This window comes from Salvelinus sp. IW2-2015, linkage group LG37, assembly GCF_002910315.2.
Source record: "Salvelinus sp. IW2-2015 linkage group LG37, ASM291031v2, whole genome shotgun sequence".
In the NCBI taxonomy this organism is placed as follows: Eukaryota; Metazoa; Chordata; class Actinopteri; order Salmoniformes; family Salmonidae; genus Salvelinus; species Salvelinus sp. IW2-2015.
This window is the reverse complement of record NC_036876.1, coordinates 15,356,255-15,381,357: the sequence shown is the minus strand read 5'-3', so window position 1 is coordinate 15,381,357 and position 25,103 is coordinate 15,356,255. Positions and strand designations below refer to the sequence as shown.

The 25,103-nt window shown below is 43.0% G+C and overlaps 1 protein-coding gene and 1 long non-coding RNA gene across 3 annotated transcripts in view; both read left to right on the top strand.

Annotated features, from left to right (window-relative positions):
• LOC139023852 (uncharacterized) overlaps positions 1-25,103 on the top strand; it is a 278,919-nt gene that overhangs the window by 109,262 nt on the left and 144,554 nt on the right. The gene's annotated exons all lie outside the window — the stretch shown is intronic.
• The window catches only part of LOC111960087 (uncharacterized protein KIAA0232), a 38,310-nt gene continuing 28,885 nt past the window's right edge, over positions 15,679-25,103 (top strand). Inside the window, exons 1-2 of one of the 2 annotated variants that reach the window (XM_023981992.3) lie at positions 15,679-15,854; positions 24,467-25,023. In XM_023981992.3, the coding sequence (XP_023837760.1) occupies positions 24,805-25,023 (219 nt within the window). In that variant the 5' untranslated portion in view covers positions 15,679-15,854; positions 24,467-24,804. Of the gene's footprint in view, positions 15,855-16,051; positions 16,119-24,466; positions 25,024-25,103 lie in introns of those variants that run through there. The other variant, XM_023981993.3, reaches the window with a different exon arrangement.

The window sequence follows — 25,103 nt, the reverse complement described above, 5'->3', positions numbered from 1 at the left end:
ATTGCAGTGCATCTCCTCCTCATGGACTGCACCAGATGTGCCAGTTCTTGCTGTGAGATGTTACCCCACTCTTCCACCAAGGCACCTGCAGGTTCGCAGACATTTCTGGGGGGAATGGCCGTATCACTCACCCTCCGATCCAACAGGTCCCAGATGTGCTCAATGGGATTGAGATCCGGGCTCTTCGCTGGCCATGGTAGAACACTGACATTCCTGTCTTGCAGGAAATCACGCACAGAACGAGCAGTATGGCTGGTGGCATTGTCATGCTGGAGGGTCATGTCAGGATGAGCCTGCAGGAAGGGTACCACATGAGGGAGGAGGATGTCTTCCCTGTAACGCACAGCATTGAGATTGCCTGCAATGACAACAAGCTCAGTCCGATGATGCTGTGACACACCGCCTCAGACCATGACGGACCCTTCAACTCCAAATCGATCCCGCTCCAGAGTACAGGTCTCGGTGTAATGCTCATTCCTTCGATGATAAATGCGAATCCGACCATCACCCCTGGTGAGACTAAACCGCGACTCGTCAGTGAAGAGCACTTTTTACCAGTCCTGTCTGGTCCAGCGACGGTGGGTTTGTGCCCATAGGCAACGTTGTTTCCGGTGATGTCTGGTGAGGACCTGCCTTACAACAGGCCTACAAGCCCTCAGTCCAGCCTCTCTCAGCCTATTGCGGACAGTCTGAGCACTGATGGAGGGATTGTGCGTTCCTGGTGTAACTCGGGTATTTGTTGTTGCCATCCTGTACCTGTCCCGCAGGTGTGATGTTCGGCTGTAACGGTCCTGTGCAGGTGTTGTTGCACGTGGTCTGCCACTGCAAGGACGATCAGCTGTCCATCCTGTCTCTCTGTAGCGCTGTCTTAGGCGTCTCACAGTACGGACATTGCAATTTATTGCCCTGGCCACATCTGCAGTCCTCATGCCTCCTTGTAGCATGCCTCAGGCACATTCACGCAGATGAGCAGGAACCCTGGGCACCTTTATTTAGGTGTTTTTCAGAGTCAGTAGAAATGCCTCTTTAGTGTCCTAAGTTTTCATAACTGTCACCTTAATTGCCTACCGTCTGTAAGCTGTTAGTGTCTGAACGACCGTTCCACAGGTGCATGTTCATTAATTGTTTATGGTTAATTGAACAAGCATGGGAAACATTGTGTCAACCCTTCCCAATGAAGATCTGTGAAGTTATTTGGAATTTTACTAAATATCTTTGAAAGATAGGGTCCTGAAAAAGGTCCGGGTCCTGAAAAAGGGCCGGGTCTTTTTTTTGCTGAGTGTACTTTTGGTCATGTTGTGTATCTGTAGTGGAGTTGTAGTGGTATTACAGTAGCAGTAGTAGTAGATTTTTACTGCACTCAGAACCATGCTTTGATTTTTGTTTCATGATAATTGGACAAAAAAACTACAGTACCCTGTAAATATCTGTACTGCAATGTGGATTTGATTGAATTGAGTCTTCTTACTGGAGTGGAATGTATGGCAGTGGTGTGGTGCCTATTACAGTGTCTGTAGCCCTCTCCCACTTCACTTCAGACTACACAACTTGTAACAGGCAATAGCCACCACACCCCTGCCATACATTCCATTACATACTGTCTCACACTGTCCTCTATTGAGCGTCACTGACTGTCTCGGATTAGCCTTTGAAGCAAGATATCAGCTATATTCTGTGTTAGGACTGATAGTGGCAGACCAATGTTCTTATCGATAATGGCTGATGGCTGTTCTGAAAGTACACGCACGCACGCGCGCGCACGCACGCACGCACGCACGCACGCACGCACGCACGCACGCACGCACGCACGCACACACACACACACACACACACACACACACACACACACACACACACACACACGCGCACACACACATATCTCTGGTCAGATAACAACAGAGGAAAACAAACAAAAGAGAAGCCCTTTCATTCATCCCAGCCTTCCAGCTGCTCACCATTATCTATCTTGAACTTTGACCTACACAATGTAAACATGCTCGTCAACAACACTGGTTTGCATGCGTGAGGTGTGGTGACACAAAGAGGATCTAAACATTCTGTGTCTTTCTGAACCAGACAGAAGAACAGCACAGTTCAACACCAACAGAGCCTATAGGTCGCTTTCGGACTGAGTAGGGGTGTGCACTTTGTCAACCAATTAATCAATCAATCTATCGCTTTGATCTTCTAGCAGAGAGAAAACAACAAAGTAGTTGTCACACAGACCAGAAGGGTAGCTATTTTTATTGTTCGTGCATTCATTCCTGTGACTTGTTGACGACAGTCTGTCTGGTGATACAGTGAAGGGACTGTGAGCAGAGTGATGTAATCCAACTCACTTCCTTGATCTTACTGTTCTGTGATGCGACGTAATCAACAGTGCCACTGTCTGCAGCCGCATCAAGAGAAACAACACGTGACAGAACAGAACGGCTTTGGCCTCCTTTATCACACTAGCCAGTCCTCAAAAGGCCATTTACGGCCAGACTACATCTACATGTCCAAGATAACACAACCGTCATGACATCATTAATACATCTGGGTTCTATTTTCTTTTTTAAGTGTGAGGTGTAACCTAGATGCGAAAAGCCCTCCATTCCAAACCAAGGAATTATCATAATCATTAGGGCATGTAAAATACTTTTAGCGTGTGGCCGCGAGCAGCTTGTCGAAACAGTCTTGCTTCATAAGGACGTTGATGGCTGTGACAGGCCAAAGAGGTTGTATATAATGACTAAGAGGTCCAGTTATTTGGGACATGGCTGCGGTATGCCAGAGTCTCAGGGGCGAGGGGTGCAGGTTCACACAGCCATCCGAGGACATGACCGTCTTTCCATCAGATTGGCCATCCTCGAAAAAGGACATAAATGTTGTGCAAATGCATATCATTTGTGCTTAGTTTAGGTTGAAACGTAGGTTAAGGGTTAGCGTCAGGGTTAGGATGTTTGAAATCGCATGTGTTTAGAAAGTGCCACATTGCCGCAGGCAAGGGAGATAACAGTGCTGTGTGAAGAGGAGAGGGTATACCATGAACAATCGGCTGAAACATTAGAACGAGTGAGTAGCATTGATTGTCTATCTGTTCTAGTAATTTCTAGTAATTACAGCAAGTCCCTAAGGTGTCAATGACAAACATGTCAACCTTGTGCTCTCGAAGTCATATGAATGAATCAAAACACTTGGCACTCAAGTGTAGCTAATGGCCCGAGGTGCTGTCGTTGACTCAACGCACCTGATGACCTCAGTCATCATCATGCAGAAAGACCTCAATGAACTATAGGCGACAGCCCCCGACTGGCCTAGAACGGATTTACCCAGATCTGGAAAGGAAGCTTCCAAATGGCGACTCGCAGGGATGGACGGATCCCTGTGAATCATTCTTATAAGAGGGGCACATGATGAGGGACGATGGATGGAGCGCAGTGGTACCCCTTCCAGCACACACAGTGGGATTGCCTACTTTTCTACTTTTGTCAGTGAGGACATATAGAGCAATGAATTACCGAAACGGGCACACAAGACACGTGCCCAGGGGCCCCGGACTGATTTTTTGGCCCCCAGACAGCATACAGTTGAAGTCAGACGTTTACATACACCAAAGCCAAATACATTTAACCTCAGTTAATCCGAGTAAAAATCCCATGTCTTAGGTCAGTTAGGATCACCACTTTATTTTAAGAATGTGAAATGTCAGAATAATAGCCAAAATAATGATTTCTTGAAATGTTTATTTCTTTCATCACATTCCCAGTGGGTCAGAAGTGTACATACACTCAATTAGTATTTGGTAGCATTGCCTTTAAATTGTTTAACTTGGGTCAAACGTTTTGGGTAGCCTTCCACAAGCTTCCCACAATAAGATGGGTGAATTTTGGCCCATTCCTCCTGACAGAGCTGGTGTAACTGAGTCAGGTTTGTAGGCCGCCTTGCTCACATACGCTTTTTCAGTTCTGCCCACACATTTTCTATAGGATTGAGATCAGGGCTTTGTGATGGCCACTCCAATACCTTGACTTTGTTGTCCTTAAGCCATTTTGCCACAACTTTGGAAGAATACTTGGGGTCATTGTCCATTTGGAAGACCCATTTGCAACGAAGCTTTAACTTCCTGACTGATGTCTTGAGATGTTGCTTCAATATATCCACATAATTTTCCTTCCTCCCGATGCCATCTATTTTGTGAAGTGCACCAGTCCCTCCTGCAGCAAAGCACCCACACAACATGATGCTTACACCCCTGTGCTTCATGGTTGGGATGGTGCATGGATACAAGCTACCTGCAGCTTGCCTGCCGGTGCCAACTCTTACTGTGAGTAGGCTAAGACATATTATGTCATATATAAACACAGCTATGGTGACATCATGGCAATGATGGCTCTTTATTGAGGGTGACACATTTGATTAATGGCCTTGACAGAACATTCATTAAAATCCCCTACATAATAAAGTGAGTGTTGTAGAAATCAGAGTCATTGCCACAGACATTACAAGATATTAGGAACAATACCATGACTGTTCAGAGTGCGGTAATAAATCAAATCACATTTTATTTGTCACATACACATGGTTAGCAGATGTTAATGCGAGTGTAGCTGTAACGGCAACCTTCCTCCTCTTCGTCTGAAGAGGAGGTGTAGCAGGGATCGGACCAAGACGCAGCGTAGTTTGTGCTCAACATGATTTAATAAAGACGAATAACGTGAACACATACAAAATACAAAAATAACAAACGTGGCAAACCGAAACAGTCCTCTCTGGTGAAACGAACACAAAGACAGGAAACAACCACCCACAATCCCCAACACAAAACAAGCCACCTAAATATGATTCCCAATCAGAGACAACACAAAACACCTGCCTCTGATTGAGAACCATACTTGGCCAAACATAGAAACAGACAAACTAGACACACAACATAGAATGCCCACCCAGCTCACGTCCTGACCAACACTAAAACAAGTAAAACACACAAGAACTATGGTCAGAACGTGACAGTAGCGAAATGCTTGTGCTTCTAGTTCCGACCATGCAGTAATATCTAACAAGTAATCGAACCTAACAATTTCACAACAACTACCTTATACACACAAGTGTAAAGGAATGAATAAGAATATGTACATAAAAATATATGAATGAGCGATGGCCGAACAGTATAGGCAAGATGCAGTAGATGGTATAGAGTACAGTATATACATGTGAGATGAGTAATGTAGGGTATGTAAACATTATATAAGGTGGCATTGTTTAAAGTGGCTAGTGATACATTTATTACATACATTTTTTCATTATTAAAGTGGCTAGAGATTTGAGTCAGTATGTTGGCAGCAGCCACTCAATGTTAGAGATGGCTGTTCAACAGTCTGATGGCCTTGAGATAGAAGCTGTTTTTCAGTCTCTCGGTCCCCGCTTTGATGCACCTGTACTGACCTCGCCTTCTGGATGATAGCAGGGTGAACAGGCAGTGGCTCGGGTGGTTATTGTCCTTGATATTTTTGGCCTTCCTGTGACATCGGGTGGTGTAGGTGTCCTGGAGGGCAGGCAGTTTGCTAACGGTGCACAACTTGATGCGTTGTGCAGACCTCACTACCCTCTAGAGAGCCTTACGGTTGTGGGCGGAGCAGTTGCCGTACCAGGCGGTGATACAGCCCGACAGGATGCTCTCGATTGTGCATCTGTAAAAGTTTGAGTGTTTTTGGTGACAAGCCGAATTTCTTCAACCTCCTGAGGTTGAAGAGGCGCTGCTGCGCCTTCTTCACCACGCTGTCTGTGTGGGTGGACCATTTCAGTTTGTCCGTGATGTGTACGCCGAGGAACTTAAAACGTTCCACCTTCTCCACTACTGTCCCGTCGATGTGGATAGGGGGCTGCTTCCTCTGTTGTTTCCTGAAGTCCACGATCATCTCCTTTGTTTAGTTGACATTAAGTGTGAGATAATTTTCCTGACACCACACTCCGAGGGCCCTCACCTCCTCCCTGTAAGCCGTTTCGTCGTTGTTGGTAATCAAGCCTATCACTGTAGTGTCATCTGCAAACGTGATGATTGAGTTGGAGGCGTGCATGGCCACGCAGCCATGGGTGAACAGGGAGTACAGGAGAGGGCTGAGAACACACCGTTGTGGGGCCCCAGTGTTGAGGATCAGCGGGGTGGAGTTGTTGTTACCTACCCTCACCAGGACCTAGTTGCACAGGGCGGGGTCGAGACCCAGGGTCTCGAGCTTAATGACGAGTTTGGAGGAGTACTATGGTATTAAATGCTGAGCTGTAGTCGATGAACAGCATTCTTACATAGGTATTCCTCTTGTCCAGATGGGTTAGGGCAGTGTGCAGTGTGATTGCGATTGCGTCGTCTGTGGACCTATTGGGGCGGTAAGAAATTTGGAGTGGGTCTAGGTGTCAGGTAGGATGAAGGTGTATGGTCCTTGACTAGTGTCTCAAAGCACTTCATGATGACGGAAGTGAGTGCTACGGGCGATAGTCATTTTGGCTCAGTTACCTTCGCTTTCTTGGAACAGGAACAATGGAGGCCCTCTTGAAGCATGTGGGAACAGCAGACTGGGATAAGGATTCATTGAATATGTTCGTAAACACACCAGTCAGCTCGTCTGCGCATGCTCTGAGGACGCGGCTGTGCATGCCGTCAGGGCCGGCAGCTTGCAAGGGTTAACACGTTTAAATATTTTACTCACGTGGCTGCAGTGAAGGAGAGCCCGCAGGATTTGGTAGCAGGCCGTGTCAGTGGCACTGTATTGTCCTCAAAGCAAGCAAAGAAGTTGTTGAAGATGCTGAGTCACTGGCTTACTGGTGCTCTTCCATGCCATCCCTAGGAGGGGTGCGTTACTTGAGGTGGGTTGAGTCACTGACGTGGTCTTCCTGTCTGGGTTGGCGCCACCCCTTGGGTTGTGCCGTGGCGGAGATCTTTGTGGGCTATACTCAGCCTTTTCTCAGGATGGTAAGTTGGTGGTTGAAGATATCCTCTAGTGGTGTGGGGGCTGTGCTTGGCAAAGTGGGTGGGTTATATCCTGCCTGTTTGGCCCTGTCCGGGGTTATCATCGGATGGTCACAGTGTCTCCTGGCCACTCCTGTCTCAGCCTCCAGTATTATGCTGCAGTAGTTTATGTGTCGGGGGGCTAGGGTCAGTCTGTTATATCTGGAGTATTTTTCCTGTCTTATCCGGTGTCCTGTGTGAATTTAAGTATGCTCTCTCTAATTCTCTCTTTCTGTCTTTTTTTCTCTCTCCTCTCTCTCTCTCTCTCTCGGAGGACCTGAGCCCTAGGACCATGCCTCAGGACTACCTGGCATGATGACTCCTTGTTGTCCCCAGTCCACCTGGCTGTGCTGCTACTCCAGTTTCAACTGTTCTGCCTGCGGCTATGAAACCCTGACCTGTTCACGTGATTACTATTATTTGACCATGCTGGTCATTTATGAACATTTGAACATCTTGGCCATGTTCTGTATAATCTCCACCCAGCACAGCCAGAAGAGGACTGGCCACCCCTCATAGCCTGGTTCCTCTCTGGGTTTCTTCCTAGGTTTTGGCCTTTCTAGGGAGTTTTTCCTAGCCACCGTGCTTCTACACCTGCATTGCTTGCTGTTTGCCGGGTTTTGGCTGGGTTTCTGTACAGCACTTTGATATATCAGCTGATGTAGGAAGGGCTATATAAATAAATTACATTTGATTTATTTAGTTTGTCTGGGAAGCAAGACATCGTGGTCCGCGACGGGGCTGGTTTTCCTTTTGTATTCTGTGATTGACTGTAGACCCTGCCACATACCTCTCGTGTCTGAGCCGTTAAATTGCGACTCTACTTTGTCTCTATACTGACGCTTAGCTTGTTTGATTGCCTTGCGGAGGGAATATCTACACTGTTTGTATTCGGTCATGTTTCCGGTCACCTTGTCCTGATGAAAAGCAGTGGTTTGCGCTTTCAGTTTTACGTGAATGCTGCCATCAATCCACGGTTTCTGGTTGGGGAATGTTTTAATAGACGCTGTGGGTACAACATCACCGATGCACTTGCTAATAAACTCGCTCACCGAATCAGCGTATTCATCAATGTTGTTGTTCGACGCTATGCGGAACATATCCCAGTCCACGTGATCGAAGCAATCTTGAAGCGTGGAATCAGATTGGTCGGACCAGTGTTGAACAGACCTGAGCACGGGTGCTTCCTGTTTTAGTTTCTGTCTATAGACTGGGAGCAACAAAATGGAGCCGTGGTCAGCTTTTCCGATAGGATATGCGTCTCGGAATTTAGAATAACAATTAGCCTGACCAGAAGACCGCTCCGTCTGCCCCTTCTGCGGCGCCGTTGTTTTGGGTCGCCGGCTGGGATCCGATCCATTGTCCTGGGTGGTGGACCAAACAGGGGATCCGCTTCGGGAAAGTCGTATTCCTGGTTGTAATGTTGGTGAATGGACATGCTCTTATATCCAATAGTTCCTCCCGACTGTATGTAATAAAACCGAATATTTCCTGGGGTAACAATGTAAGAAATAACACATAAAAAAATGAAATACTGCATAGTTTCCTAGGAACGCGAAGCGAGGCGGCCATCTCTGTCGGCGCCGGAAGATAAGATGTTTTTCTATCATAATTGAGTTAACTAACTAACAAATAATGCTAAGGCATGACCTTCCAAGAACAGGTTGTTTACACGTCAAGCAGTTCAGCTGACGATAAAGTTTGCGCGGGGAATGACACATTTTTATGAAATGCAAGAGCGAGAGAGAGAGCAAGAGAGCAAGCGAAACAACCTAGCGAGAGAGAGGAACAAGAACATGCAGTGATGTGAGGGTGTGGAAGTGAAACAATGAGTGAGATGTCATGGCTCTGAGACACATTGGCTGTTGCCAATTTGGCACTATGCCAGAAGAGATAATATTGGGCCTCCAGAGCAGGCTGATAAGTAAGGGATAAACACCTTCCTTCTGTACATTACGGAGAGTCCCTTTGCGGGTTGCAATAGACACGACCCAGTTGTTTGTTCGTTATTTATGGACGCAACCCAGGCGTTCTTCCTTTATGTTCCCATGCCATGCTCAGTGGCAAAGTTCTTATTCCTTGCTTGCTGCTGGCTAGCCAACTAAACTCTGCAAAAAAAGAAATGTCCTCTCACTGTCAACTGCGTTTATTTTCAGCAAACTTAACATGTGTAAATATTTGTATGAACATAAGATTCAACAACTGAGATATAAACTGAACAAGTTCCACAGACATGTGACTAACATAAATGGAATAATGTGTCCCAGGACAAAGGGGGGGTCAAAATCAAAAGTAACAGTCAGTATCTGGTGTGGCCACCAGCTGCATTAAGTACTGCAGCGCATCTCCTCCTCATGGACTGCACCAGATGTGCCAGCTCTTGCTGTGAGATGTTACCCCACTCTTCTACCAAGGCACCTGCAAGTTCCCGGATATTTCTGGGGGGNTGTGAGATGTTACCCCACTCTTCTACCAAGGCACCTGCAAGTTCCCGGATATTTCTGGGGGGAATGGCCCTAGCCCTCACCCTCCGATCCAACGGGTCCCAGACGTGCTCAAGGGGATTGAGATCTGGGCTCTTCACTGGCCATGGCAGAACACTGACATTCCTGTCTTGCAGGAAATCACGCACAGAACGAGCAGTATGGCTGGTGGCATTGTCATGCTGGAGGGTCATGTCAGGATGAGCCTGTAGGAAGGGTACCACATGAGGGAGGAGGATGTCTTCCCTGTAACGCACAGCATTGAGATTACCTGCAATGACAACAAGCTCAGTTCGATGATGCTGTGACACAACGCCCCAGACCATGACGGACCCTCCACCTCCAAATCGATCCCACTCCAGAGTACAGGCCTCGGTGTAACGCTCATTCCTGCGACGATAAACGCGAAACCGAACATCACCCATTGTTAGACAAAACCGCGACTCGTCAGTGAAGAGCACTTTTTGCCAGTCCTGTCTAGTCCAGCAACGGTGGGTTTGGGCCAATAGGCAACGTTGTTGCCGGTGATGTCTGGTGGGGACCTGCCTTACAACAGGCCTACAAGCCCTCAGTCCAGCCTCTCTCATTCTATTTCAGACAGTGTGAGCACTGATGGAGGGATTGTGCGTCCCTCGTGTAACTCGGGCAGTTGTTGCTGGCATCCTGTACCTGTCCCACAGGTGTGATGTTCGGATGTACCGATCCCATGCAGGTGTTGTTACACGTGGTCTGCCACTGCGAGGACAATCAGCTGTCCGTCCTGTCTCCCTGTAGTGCTGTCTTAGGCGTCTCACAGATACGGATAATTGCAATTTATTGCCACATCTGCAGTCCTCTTCTTGCAGCATACCTAAGCCACGTTCACGCAGATGAGCAGGGTCCCTGTGCATCTTTCTTTTGGTGTTTTTCAGAGTCAGTAGAAAGGCCTCTTTAGAGTCCTAAGTTTTCATAACTGTGACCTGTCGTCTATAAGATGGCCTACCGTCTTTAAGCTGTTAGTGTCTTCACGACCGTTCCACTGGTGCATGTTCATTAATTGTTTATAGTTCATCGAACAAGCATGGAAAACAGTGTTACACCCTTTACAATTAAGATCTGTGAAGTTATTTGGATTTTTACGAATTATCTTTGAAAGACAATGACCTGAAAAAGGGCTGTTTCTTTTTTTGCTGAGTGTATGTCTTGGAATGAGACAATAAATACAACACTCTTGTTTACATATCTTACACCTGCCAACTGCCTAATCCTCCATTTCCTTAGGCATTAATGGCTTAGGCAAACACATGGATTCTTTATCGTGACACAGCATCAGTGAAATTCAAACCTAGAATCTTCTGTTCTCTATCCATGGAATTTATCCACTGCACCGCAAGGATGGAGCGAGCATGCCATGATTTTTTATGAATACAAAGTTGTTCATTTCTGTTTATTCAGACACCATTTCACAGGAAACAAGCAGTCATTAAGATCACACATTCAACAAGATGGAGGATAGATGGATTTTTTTTAATGTTGAGAACGGAATGTATATGTTTTTAAACAACATTCTTAAAACGTTCTCTAAATGTTACTAAAGTTTTCTTGTGGTTTTTATGGGAAGTTTTCTTAACCTTCTTGAAACAATTTGAGAACATGACTTTAAATAGAACCATGAGGAAACCTGTAGGAAATATTATGCTGAAGTAACGAAATTCCAACAGAGGAATGTTAAGAAATCCCGCTATGCCCTCAGATGACCCATACAACAGGCAAAGCGTTAACACAGGACTAAGAATGAATCCTACTACACCGGCTCTGACGCTCGTCGAATGTGGCAGGGCTTGAAAACTATTATAGACTACAAAGGGAAACCCAGCTGCAAGCTGCCTAGGGACACGAGCCTACCAGATGAGCTAAATGCCTTTTATGCTCGCTTCGAGGAAAGCAACACTGCATGAGAGCACCAGCTGTTCCGGATGACTGTGTGATCACACTCTCCATAGCCGATGTGAGCAGGACCTTTAAACAAGTCAAGATTCACAAGACGGATTACCAGGACGTGTGCTCAGAGCATGCGCGGACCAACTAGCAAGTGTCTTCACTGACATTTTCAGCCTCTCCCTGACCAAGTCTGTAATACCTACATGTTTCAAGCAGACCACCATAGTCCCTGTGCCCAAGAAAGCGAAGGTAACCTACCTAAATGACTACCGCCCCGTAGCACTCATGTCGATAGCCATGAAGTCCTTTAAAAGACTGGTCATGACTCACATCAACACCATCATCCCAGAAACCCTAGACCCACTCCAATTCGCATACCGCCCAACAGATCCACAGATCCGCAATCTCAATCGCACTCCACACTGCCCTTTCCCACCTGGACAAAAGGAACACCTATGTGAGAATGCTGTTCATTGACTACAGCTCAGNTTCATTGACTACAGCTCAGCGTTCAACACCATAGTGCCTTCAAATATCATCACTAAGCTAAGGACCCTGGGACTAAACACCTCCCTCTGCAACTGGATCCTGGACTTCCTGACAGGCCGCCCCCAGGTGGTAAGGGTGTGCAACAACACATCTGCCACGCTGATCCTCAACACTGAGTCCCCTCGGGTGTGTGCTTAGTCCCCTCCTGTACTCCCTGTTCACCCATGACTGCATGGCCAAGCATGACTCCAACACCATCATTAAGTTTGCTGACCACACAACAGTGGTTGGCCTGATCACCGACAACGATGAGACAGCCTATAGGGAGGAGGTCAAAGACCTGGCAGAGTGGTTTCAGGACAACAACCTCTCCCTCAGTGTGAGCAAGAGAAAGGAGCTGATCGTGGACTACAGAAAGAGGGCCAAACAGGCCCCCATTAACATTTACGGGTCTGCAGTGGAGCGGGTTGAGAGTTTCAAGTTCCTTGGTGTCTACATCACCAACAAATGATCATGGTCCAAACACACCAAGACAGTCATGAAGAGGGCACGACAAAACCTTTTCATCCTCAGGAGACTGTAAAGATTTGGCACTGGTCCCCAGATCATCAAAAAGTTATATAGCTGCACCATCGAGAGCATCCTGATCGGTTGCATCACCACCTGGTATGGCAACTGCTCTGCATCCGACCGTAAGGCGCTATAGAGGGTAGTGCATATGGCCCAGTACATCACTGGGGCCATTCTTCCTGCCATCCAGGACCTATATACTATGCGTGTCAGAAGAAGGCCCAAAAAATTGTCAAAGACTCTAGTCACCCAAGTCATAGACTGTTCTCTCGGCTACCGCACGGCAAGCGGTACTGGAACGCCAAGTCTAGGTCCAAAATGTTCCTTAACAGCCTCTACCCCCAGCCATAAAACTGCTGAACAATTAATCAAATGGCCACCCGGACTATTTACATTGACCCCCCCCACTTTGTTTTGTACACTGCTGCCACTCGCTGTTTATTATCTATGCATAGTCACTTTACCCCTACCTACATTTACAAATTACCTCAACTAACCAGTACCCCCTCACATTGACTCAGTACCGGTACCCCCTGTATATTGTGCATTATTGTTATTTTATTGTGTTACTTTTTTTTTTTTTTTTATTACTTTAGTTTATTTAGTTAAATATTTTCTTAACTCTATTTCTTGAACTGCATTGTTGGTTAAGGGCTTGTAAGTAAGCATTTCACGGTAAGGTCTACACCTGTTGTATTCGGAGCATGTGACAAATACAATTTGATTTGATTTGAGTACTTCTATTCTGTTTTATAACACTTTCTGTGTATCATAACACTTACATTGGGGTTTCCATTCAAACATCATCCAAACACCAGATCTCAGCTTTGGTGCACTACTTTTCATGGTTTCACTACACAATCATGGTGTTTTGAGTCTTTATATTTTTACAGTGAAGCCATGATTGGCTGAGATAATGGGTGGGCTGGACATGCCTAGAGATGAGTTTGGATTGGTCTGCCATGTACTGTAATACGCTTCTGTCTTTAACATGAGCTGCTCAGTATGTGTAGATAATCCATTTCACGGTAAGGTCTACTACACCTGTTGTATTCGGCGCATGTGACAATAAAATTTGTTTGTTTCTTAAGAAAAATTTGAGAACATACATTTAAATGGAACCATGAGGAAACCTGTAGGAAACATTATGCTGAAGTAATGAAATTCCCACAGATGAATGTTGTTTCTTAAGGTTCTCTGAACTATTTGAGATCGTTGGAGAACATTCCTAGAACATTGCCAAAATTGAATTGAAATGTAACCCTGTTCTAACTTTTAGGAAATGTTCTGTTAAAGTAATAATGTTTTTTTTATTTTTTTTAAGTTCCTTAAATGTGCTGAGAAGGTTCCAAAGCCTAGCAACTATCCTGCACCATTCCCAGAAAGTTGTGGGAAAGTTATACGCAAAATAAATAACCATAGGACAACCACTCTCTCACAAAGTTCTAAAAAACATTGGGTTCTCAGAACGTTATGTGCTAGCTGGGTAGAGTGAACAGTCTACAATGGCTTGGGTGGCTGAAGTCTTTGAACAAATGTTGTCTATTCCCAGTGGTGGAAAAAGTACCCAATTGTCATACTTGAGTAAAAGTAAAGATACCTTAATAGAAAATGACTCAAGTAAAAGTGAGTCACCCAGTAAAATCCTACTTGAGTAAAAGTACAAAAGTATTTGGTTTTAAATATACTTAAGTATCAAAAGTAAATGTTATTGCTAAAATATACGTAAGCATCAAAAGTAAAAGTTTAAATCATTTCAAATTCCTTATATTAAGCAAACCAGACGGCACCTGTTTCTTGTTTTTTAAATTTATTTACGGATAGCTAGGGGCGTGCTCCAACACAATTTCGTGAGTCCGCCAGATCAGAGTCCGTAGGGATGACCAGGGATGTTCTCTTGATAAGTGTGTGAATTAGACCATTTTCCTGTCCTGCTAAGCATTCAAAATGTAACGAGTACATTTGGGTGTCAGGGAAAATGTATGGAGTAAAAAGTACATCATTTTCTTTAAGAATGTAGTGAAGTAAAAGTAGTCAAAAATATAAATTGTAAAGTAAAGTTATCCCCAAAAACGACTTAAGTAAAAATACTTGAAAGTACTACTTTCAAGTATTTCCTCTGAAACTGCCTGATATAGAGGTCCTGGATGACAGGGAGCTCGGCCCCAGTGATGTACTGGGAAGTCCGCACCACCCTCTGTAGCGCTTTGAGGTGAGGGAGAAGAGGCTCTGCCGTGCCCTCTTCAGGACAATGAATTTAGGCCATGTTTTATTATACAATTGAACTAAAAAAAAACAATGAGAATGAGATTCGCAGCACAATTACTTTTGATTTGTTAAAAAAAAAAGTATAAGCACAACTAGGCCTAGTTTTAATTTCAAGGCAATTGAGTTGCACCTCTAAATTATGTATAGTGTTCAGAATGCCAAGTTTACAATTACCACCAAAAGCAGTGGATTAATTTGTCACTTTGGATATTGGCTTATTTCCAGTGGTGGAAAAAGTACTCAATTGTCATACTTGTGTAAAAGTAAAGATACCTTAATAGAAAATGACTCAAGTAAAAGTGAAAGTCACCCTGTAAAATATTCCTTGGGTAAAAGTCTAAAAGTATTTGATTTGAAATATAAGAAGTTTCAAAAGTAAAAGTATAAACCATTTAAAATTCCTTATAATAAACAAAACACATGGCACAATTTTTGATTTTGTTTTTAATTGTCGGATAGCCAGGGATGACACTCCAACACTCCGCCACATCAGAGGCAGTAGGGTTTACCGGGGTTGTTCTCTTGTTAAGTGCGTGAATTGGACCATTTTCCTGTCAAAATGTAACAAGTACTTTTGGGTGTCAGGGAGAATGTATTTGGTAAAAGTACATTATTTGCTTTAGGAATGTAGTGAAGTAAAAGTAAAAGTTGTAAAAAATATAAATAGTAAAGTACAGATACCCCCAAAAACTACTTAAATAGTACATCAAAGTATTTTTACTTAAGTACTTTACACCACTGCTAAAAACTCACATTTTGAGAGACGTACTATTTGCCATTCTGATGCAATCGTGAGCGGATGAATAAATCCTACTGGTTGTAGGATGGTAGAGGTTCGCCTTGTTGCCTGGAGACTGATGGGGCGGAAGCTTTCGGTATGAAACTGTCCCTATATGCACGACATGTTGGATCAAAAGGAGCCATTGCTCAGAGGGGCAGGGCCTTCGCGTCAGAGCCGTAATGTCGTCAGATTCATGTAATGTCGAAATATCGGCATTGAAAACAGCGCTGTCGCGGTTGCCGTTTGGCGTCCATGATAAGTGATGCTACTGCAGAGGATTCCGGAGCGCGAGCTCGGAACGCAGCGGGAGAGAAGTAACCACTCCCCCTCTTCTCCTCTTTACTTCAAGTAACGGCAGGTAAGGAAACAATATCTTAATAATAATGTTTACTAAAAAGAGCAATATATTTCAAGTTACGTTACATAGTGAGAATTCGTGGCGTATGTTATTATTATTTTTTTTAAACGTCTCAGGTCCGGGTTAGGTCAGTCAGCCGCTCCTCCTCTGTCGTTTCACAACAGTTTTTTTTTTGTCGGAATGTTGTACTGTTACTTTGCAGTGTTTTGATGGGACTACTCAGTTCCAATGTTGGCCCCTTCCCCACACTAAATTCCCGAAATGGTATGGATTGCTAATGTTGTCATATCGTTTAACTTTAGGGAAGTGACTTGAGCCAGTGTGTACAATGGCGTTAAATGGGAAACCGCGTTCTGTAATTCCACCATCATAGCAGCAGTCAACGGTCATCTGCCAACACGCCTACTGTTAGCGAGAACTGCGTCAAGTTTACAGTGACAATGTCATTCAAATACAATTCTAAATACTACCGTTATCCAAATGAATTCCCTAAGCAGTAGATCAATCATGTATAGGCGTTTATTACTGGATGTGGACAGCTAACTAGCTACCTTCGCTTACGATAGCTAGTTACTGTAGCTACGTTAAGTATCCTAGGTTAGTTCCGTTAACTAGTTAGCTAGCGGTCGCCATTTGGGTGCATGGACGGCCACTGGCTGTCAAACATTGGATAAGTTAAAATTTGCTCGTTTCAAGGAAACGTGTTATCGTAATTTTATGCTAGCTACAAACTTTGTGGCTAGCTAACGCTAGGGGAATTTTGAACGTTTGCTATAGCCCTGGCTAGTTGAATGTGTGTGGTGCTGCTAGCTAAGGTTGGCTAGCTTTGTTTGTTGGTGTCTAATGAAATGGCTACCTCGTAAGAAAAGTCCTATATCGCTAGCTAGTTTTATGCTTATCAGCTGACTTACTATCCCCCGTTGGTTAATGTGAACATTGGCTAACTAAGCTAGCTAGCTATCATGCAGAAGAATCCATGGCTACCGTTAGTTAGCTAGCAAGGCACCTTTTAGTGTCAAGGAAGTTTGCTGAAGCCAGCCAGTCACTGATGTGTCTCCTGTCATTTGTTAGCTAGCTAGATTGACATCAACAAGGCATAGGATAACAGTGACGTATAATCTATAGTGCATGCCCAACGTTAGATCGGCTGTGCTGTTAAGAGCAAGATGTTGTATTTTTTAAATTGTATTATGAACCAAACAAATACAAAAACAGAAATACACAAACAAGAGTACATAAACCTAACAGACAGGGAGGGGTATTACATATCAAGATGCATTTTAAATGGTGCGTATTGCTTTTTTAGTTTTTACATTTACTGATAATTTCTAAATAAAATGTAAATTCTATCTTAAATAATGTGAAGAAGGGTTTGTTCTCCGCTCACTTCATTTTATGGATGAAGAATCTAACATGAAAAATAAACAAATTAGCAATGAAAGTTAAATTAGGGTCAAAATAAAACATACAGTTGAAGTCGAAGATTACATACAGCTTAGCCAAATGCATTTAAACTCAGTTTTTCACAATTCCTGACATTTAATCCTAGTAAAAATTCCCTGTCTTAGGTCAGTTAGGATCACCACTTTATTTTAAGAATGTGAAATGTAAGAATAATAGTAGAGAGAATGATTTAGTTCAGCTTTTATTTCTTTCATCACATTTCCAGTGGGTCAGAAGTTTACATGCATTCAATTAGTATTTGGTAGCATTGCCTTTTAAATTGTTCAACTTGGGTCAAACGTTGCGGGTAGCATTCCACAAGCTTCCCACAATAAGTTGGGTGAATTTTGGCCCATTCCTCCTGACAGAGCTGGTGTAACTGAGTCAGGTTTGTAGGCCTCCTTGCTCGCACACGCTTTTTCAGTTCTGCCCACAAATTTTCTATAGGATTGAGGTCAGGGCTTTATGATGGCCACTCCAATACCTTGACTTTGTTGTCTTTAAGCCATTTTGCCACAACTTTGGAAGTATGCTTAGGGTCATTGTCCATTTGGAAGACCCATTTGCGACCAAGCTTTAACTTCCAGACTGATGGCCTTTCAGGTTATGTCGATATAGGATTTGTTTTACTGTGGATATAGATACTTTTGTACCCGTTTCTTCCAGCACTTTTTGCACTTTTCGCACCAAAGTACGTTCATCTCTAGGAGACAGAGCGCGGTATGGCGGCTGCGTGTTCCCATGGTGTTTATACTTGCGTACTATTGTTTGTACAGATGAACGTGGTACCTTCAGGCGTTTGGAAATTGCTCCCAAGGATGAACCAGACTTGAGGTCTACAATTTTTTTTCTGAGGTCTTGGCTGATTTCTTTTGATTTTCCCATGATGTCAAGCACAGAGGCACTGAGTTGGAGGGTAGGCCTTGAAATACATCCACAGGTACACCTCCAATTGACTCAAATTATGTCAATTAGCCTATCAGAAGCTTCTAAAGCCATTACATCATTTTCTGGAATTTTCCAAGCTGTTTAAAGGCACAGTAACTTAGTGTATGTAAACTTCTGAGCCACTGGAATTGTGATACAGTGAATTATAAGTGAAATAATCTGTCTGTAAACAATTGTTGGAAAACTTACTTGTCATGCACAAAGTAGATGTGCATGACATCCTACTAACCTACTTGCAAAACTATAGTTTATTAACAAGAAATTTGTGGAGTGGTTGAAAAACGAGTTTTAATGACTCCAACTTAAGTGTATGTAAACGTCCAACTTCAACTATACTTCTTTCACCTTAATAGATATACAATATTTGCCAGACAACAACGAGACTTTGTTCCAGTTCACTTGTCCTAGGGCTGCATTCGACAAAATTTTAGCAGAGGGAATAGTAACATCTTGACAGTTTTCTTATATACATGTTATTATTACATTTATAGTTTAAAATGTAAATTCCTTTCTAGCTGTATTGAGGCAACAAAATCCTCAACATTTTCACTTGGAGTATTGTTATATTCTCCTAAAAGAAGAATAGCACCTTTAGGGACAGCTCTAAAACTATTTGAAACTCCTCAGGAGTGAATGGAACATTGTGTCTCATGAAATCTGGATAATCATATACTTGTCCATCATTATTCAATAAATGTTTAACCTAGATAATGCTGTTGTCAAACCAGTTCTGGAAAAACAAACACTTGTTTTTGTATTTTATGTTTTTATTTTTTCCAGATTGTATATCTATGTGGGGAAAAATTATGGCTTGTACATGAGGTTCCAAGTTAGAAGTACTTGTTTATGAAAGTTAGCAAGCTTAATTGGGATCTTACCCACATCAAAGTTGCATTTGAGTAGGAATTCTAGACCACCAATTTGTTGGAATATTAAATTAGGGATTATATTCCAAATGCAATCCTAATTTCTTAAATAATTTTGTATCCATATGATCTTAAAGATTATATTAGAGGTTTTAAAATCCAGAGCATTCAACCCTCCCTCACTTTGGGTACTACATATTACCACTTTTCTTAAATAATGAGTTTTTTCCCTCCATATGAAGTTAAATAATTTAGTTTCAACCATTTTAGTTACTGACAGAGGAACATCCAAGGCAAGGGAGGTATAAACTAATCTGGACTGAACTTCAGATTTTGGCAAAAGTACATGTCCAGATAAAGAAATATCTCTTAATAACAACTTGACAACTTTTCCGGCATCTTAGCATACGTATCGATGAATCCTTGTGACATATGAAATACGAGTGATAGTGTAATAACTACGTAAAAAATGTATGAACGTGTTAAATTGTGACGTGCGGTCATATTCAGGTCCTGATTGGTCAACAAGCTTATTTGACACGTCAAATTGTGTTATTTTACACGTCAAAGACCCAAACGGCGTTCCATAGAAATCCTGGTTGAGAATGAAACGACTGAACAAATGAACAACGAAACAGCACAGCAAGTAAGTGAAAGAAATAGGTTTTGATTATGTTTTACTGGTAATGGGGACATACGTAAATGACCAAAAAATTACTTTTTGGTGTGTGTAACCTTTATTTAACAAGGCAAGTCAGTTGAGAACAAATTCTTATTTACAATGATGGCCTGGACGACGCTGGGCCAATTGTGCGTCGCCCTATGGAACTCCCAATCACGGCCGGATGTGAGACAGCCAGGATTCGAACCAGGGACTGTAATGACGCCTCTTGCACTGAGATGCAGTGCCTTAGACCGCTGCACCCGTGTGTGTGTGTGTGTGTTAACTATTTAACTGTGCTAGAATGCTTAAAAGGCCGCAATTTAAAAAAGATCGGTTATCGGTATCAGGTTTTTTGGCAAGGAAAATATCGGGTATCGGCCAAGAATGTCATATTGGTGCATCCCTAATTTTTACCCAAAAAGCTAGATCGGAAGAACAAGCATGAGTCTTTTGCAGTAAGTTAAAGTCTGCATTAAACCGTTTGCAATACAGGAAAATTGCCTTACGTTTGAGTAAATTACGAATACCCCTGACGTTAATTGAACAAAGAGATAAAGACAAACTTCAACCAAAGACCTTATGCTAATATAAGCTTTTCCTAAGGATATGTAACTCAAAATGATTTCCATCCCATTATTAACCCCTCCAACAAAAAACTAAGTAATATTGGTCATAAAGTTACCAAATTATACTTACTCCCACAAGGGGGAGACATTGTGTAGACCTTACAATAAGCAGTTATTCACCCTTAGTTTAGTTTACAAGTTTTCAGGTCAGGCTTTTCTCATTCAAGTGTTTGTGTAAATTCTTTACAATAAAAAGCTGCTTTTCACCTGGCAATTAGTCTGTGTTTAGGCCTACCAGTTCTGTCCAAGTTAGACTGGCTCTCTCAAATATTCTGATTTGGCCGCATTTCTTTCCCATGGATGATCACTCTTGCACTGACAGACAAATGCTGTTTTCCCTGCCGTTCGAGCTGTAGCCACCATCGGCCACAGTTTCTCATGTCATTTTGTCCGCTGAGGTCAGATCCTCCGTGATCCTGAATTTTTGCTTGATGAGGAACTCACAATTCTTCGCTCGCCTCCAGAGAAGATCCCGTGTAGAGCTGTTGGTAAACCGGATGATGGTTGTCCTCAGTCTCTTGTCTTGATCCTTGAGTCTTCCCAAACGATAAACGATGACAACATTTTCCTGAAGTTTGGCTTTTGATTCGAAAATGACACAGATGTCAACAAATCTGCATTTGATGTCCTCACCCACCTGCTCTGGAAATCCATGGAGCCTCACCTTTTGCTCGAGTTCAGCCACCATTTTTTCATTTGCCTGGCCGATAACTTCCACTTTCTTCATGTCATTTGAGGGTTTTCACTTCTCCAAAGATAAAGTCAACATATATATTTTTTATGACCTCAATTTTCATTGTATTCTCCCTAACCATATCCTCCAAGCTATTTGCCCTTTCATTCATCTCTGCTGTCAAAAGAATCACAATATTGTTTTGCATTTCAAGAAGTGACATGCCCCCTTTTTCCCCTGGGGCTTGACTGGAGTGCCGGCCTAAGGTAACGGCCTGAGCTGGTGACTGGATGGACGCAAGTTGTGAGCATTGTTGTCCATGCTCACCAAATTTTCATCACCCAAAGCATTATTTGCCCCCACACTTACATTCTGAAGAGGAGTACCCAAAACCATACCATCTTTTGCTGTTAATTGTCCATATGATGATTTCTCCATTTCTTTTATTTTGGTTCTGGTCGTGGAAGTTTCCATGTACTGTAGACAAGCTAGTTTTTGAGCTAGCTAGCTGATCTGGCTATCTAGTGTTGTCGCTAACTTAATCGTTTTAGAGGTTAATAACTTGCAGAAAGTAATCAATTACTTTTGTAAACTAAACCATATTCATACGGGGGTTTATTCGGGTGAGGAAATCCAATAATTCCTTCAGCTACCAAAAAAAACGCATCAGCAATGACTGCCAACTCGCGCGCGCCCTCTGTTCAGAGCAAGATGTTGGAACTAGCAAGTGTCAGCGAACTAGCTAACGCTTTCACTGTAAAAAATATGGCTGTTTATAGTTTTGTATTGGATGCCAACTATGTACTGAGTTGACCAATCGTGTTGCTGTTTGAAATAGTTTTGCATGGGTATATACCTATGGCCATCTATTGTAAAGCTCTCGATCTTGCCCTTTTGATGCCTATAACGGGCAACCCGTAACGTGCATCTGTAATTGAGACTAGAAAGCCACCCAATCAAATGAGTTCAGCCTCCATTTGCTCTTCACATCGTTCCCTTGCCTAATGGACTAAAATAAACAGAACAGATGCTCAATTAAGTTCTGGTCCATTTGTGTTAAGAGAGAGAGAGAGACATTAAATTACTGAAATAATTTCAAGAAGTGTTTGCAACTCAATTGCAGTTTGTTTTATTTTTTATAAATGACAAAGTTTAACAACTGACCCACAGATTTCTTCTTAAATAATCTTGTAAGAGTCTGCTGACTTCAACAGGCTTCAATATTGTGCATGACACAAGTAATTTTTCCAACAATTGTTTACAGACAGATTATTTCACTTATAATTCACTGTATTACAATTCCAGTGGGTCAGAAGTTTACATACACTAAGTTGACTGTGCCTTTAAACAGCTTGAACAATTCCAGAAAATGATGTCATGGCTTTAGAAGCTTCTGARAGGCTAATTGACATCATTTGAGTCAATTGGAGGTGTACCTGTGTATGCATTTCAAGGCCTACCTTCAAACTCAGTGCCTCTTTGCTTGACATCATGGGAAAATCAAAAGAAATCAGCCAAGACCTCAGAAAAAAAATTGTAGACCTCCATGAGTCTGGTTCATCCTTGGGAGCAATTTCCAAATGCCTGAAGGTACCACGTTCATCTGTACAAACAATAGTACGCAAGTATAAACACCATGGGACCACGAACCTGTCATACCGCTCAGGAAGGAGACGCGTTCTGTCTCCTAGAGATGAACGTACTTTGGTACTTTGGTGCAACTTATTGTGTGAAGCTTGTGGAAGGCTACCCAAAAGGTTGGACCCAAGTTAAACAATTTTAAAGGCAATGCTACCAAATACTAATTGAGTGTATGTAAACTTCTGAGCCACTGTGAATGTGATGAAAGAAATAAAAGCTGAAATAAATCATTCTCTACTATTATTCTGACATTTCACATTTCTTAAAATAAAGTGGTGATCCTAACTGACCTAAAACAGGGAATATTTACTAGGATTAAATGTCAGGAATTGTGAAACTGAGTTTAAATGTTTTTGGCTAAAGTGTATGTACATTTCCGACTTCAACTGTATGTCCATTCAGACAGGCTACTTTAGGAATCTTTCCGGACTCAATTTGTTTAAATAAGAATCAAATGCTCCTGTCATGATTTAAATCGTGTAAAAGGCCTATTTTCAGTAGCTTAGGCTACATTATTTCTCACATTACAGCATCCTTGACATTTATACAAATATAAAAGTGGGAGAAAACTCATCGGACTTCGCTTGAATGGTTTTGTGCGTCGAAATAGGATCTGCATAAAGAAAATGTAATGCAGAAAAGCCAACGACAAGGTAGGCATATCTTAGTTTTGACTCTGTTAATGTTGTCATTACAAAAATATGACAAATCCTCTCCAACCTGGCATTTGTTAAATATTTACTTTATACCTTGAATAATAAGGCAATGCCTTAATAATAACGAAGTGTAATCTCCCCTTTTATGACCCCCGTGTACATTGGCCTGGCCAATTACCGTAACCTCAAATTGTGTGTTATACAGCCGGCAGCTGGCGCTAGTGGAACACATTGTAAAGGGTGTCTGAACTTCTTGATTGGGACTTGTTTAATATTTGGCTCATTTAATAAATGCTAGCTGCCATGACTGAATTCAAACGCAAGTTGATTTCTGTGTGTGTGTGTTCGCAGCTGGGAAGACTTAGCCAAATCCTTTAACCAATTAGTGGGGCTAGATGGGGACTGTCAAAATGTAGCAGACTTTCTTTTTTTTTTTTTTGGTTACTCATTAAATGCTTTCACATTTGTTGGTTTGGAGGCCACTGAAATGTGGAGCTATTGGAGTTAACATATTGTTCCATGTACATTGTGTAATTTACTGATGGTCTCTATCTAGCCCCATAGGGAATTATGATCAGGTTGAGTGCAGCTGCACAAATGAATGATTACTTGTGTGCTGCCAGCTATTGTCATGTGGGCAGGATTGAAACCAAACCCAACCTTGTGATGACGTCACGACCACAAGTCTCACAACTCAGTTATGGACAAGACTGACTTTATGACCAAAATGATCCTATTTACACTTTGTAGTCAATTTTGACAGTATAATAAATGTTGCATACTCATAGCGATGCCACAGACTATTTTCTAAATGACAAGTTTGTTTTTAGGAGCAGTTGCTCTTTTAAAAACCATCTGGCGGGACAGACTGCCTGTAGATATGCACTTGGGCAGGGTGGGAGATGAGGCCTGTAGGAACCAATAATTGAACAAGGTCAACAAGCCATTTTATGTTGAAGTATGTTGTGAGCAACTGCTTTGTGTTCTTTGTAAGTCTTCTAAGTCTAGGGCCTATATCATTGTTTAACAGAACACACCTTGTGAAACATTTAAATGCAACACAGAGAAGTGACGCAAGTCTGTTTCCTCTTTCAGGTTGTGCCGGTGGAGTAAACCGCAGCCCAACATGATCCCCTCCGATTGATGCGCAAACACGTCAAGTGTTTTGCCAAGCAGCTGATTGCTTTCATCAGTTAAAGCCATGCCTGACAAGTAAAGATCCCTACTTGCTCAAGGCAATAAAACATTTTTTTTTTTAAACAGCCCCCTACATGTCTCTGCAAGTAGACTCCCTCTTGTCCGTCCTGCTGGAGTAAATCCCCACCTTCCAGATAGGCCCTACTGCCCTCTCTCCACCGCCCCACTACTGCCCCTCCACATCCACCTGTCACAATGCCGCTCCACCTCAGAATGGTCAACACCTAAAGATTCCCATGCGTCCAGTGAGCGACGGTCCTGCTCCTGTAAGCTTCTCGCGCCCCCACCCCCCAGTTGGCCCCCTGCCCACCTCTGAGATGTCCCTGCTCCACTCGCTGGGCCCAGTGCAGAGCTGGCTGGGCCAGGAGCTGGAGAAGTGCGGGATCGATGCCATGATCTACACCCGCTACGTCCTCAGCCTGCTCCTGCACGACAGTTACGACCTGCAGGATCAGGTGGGTTTCCAGCAGTAACAATGTCTTGTTAAACATGATGGTCTCTAGTACCCCCACTTGGTTAAAGCAATATCAGTTCT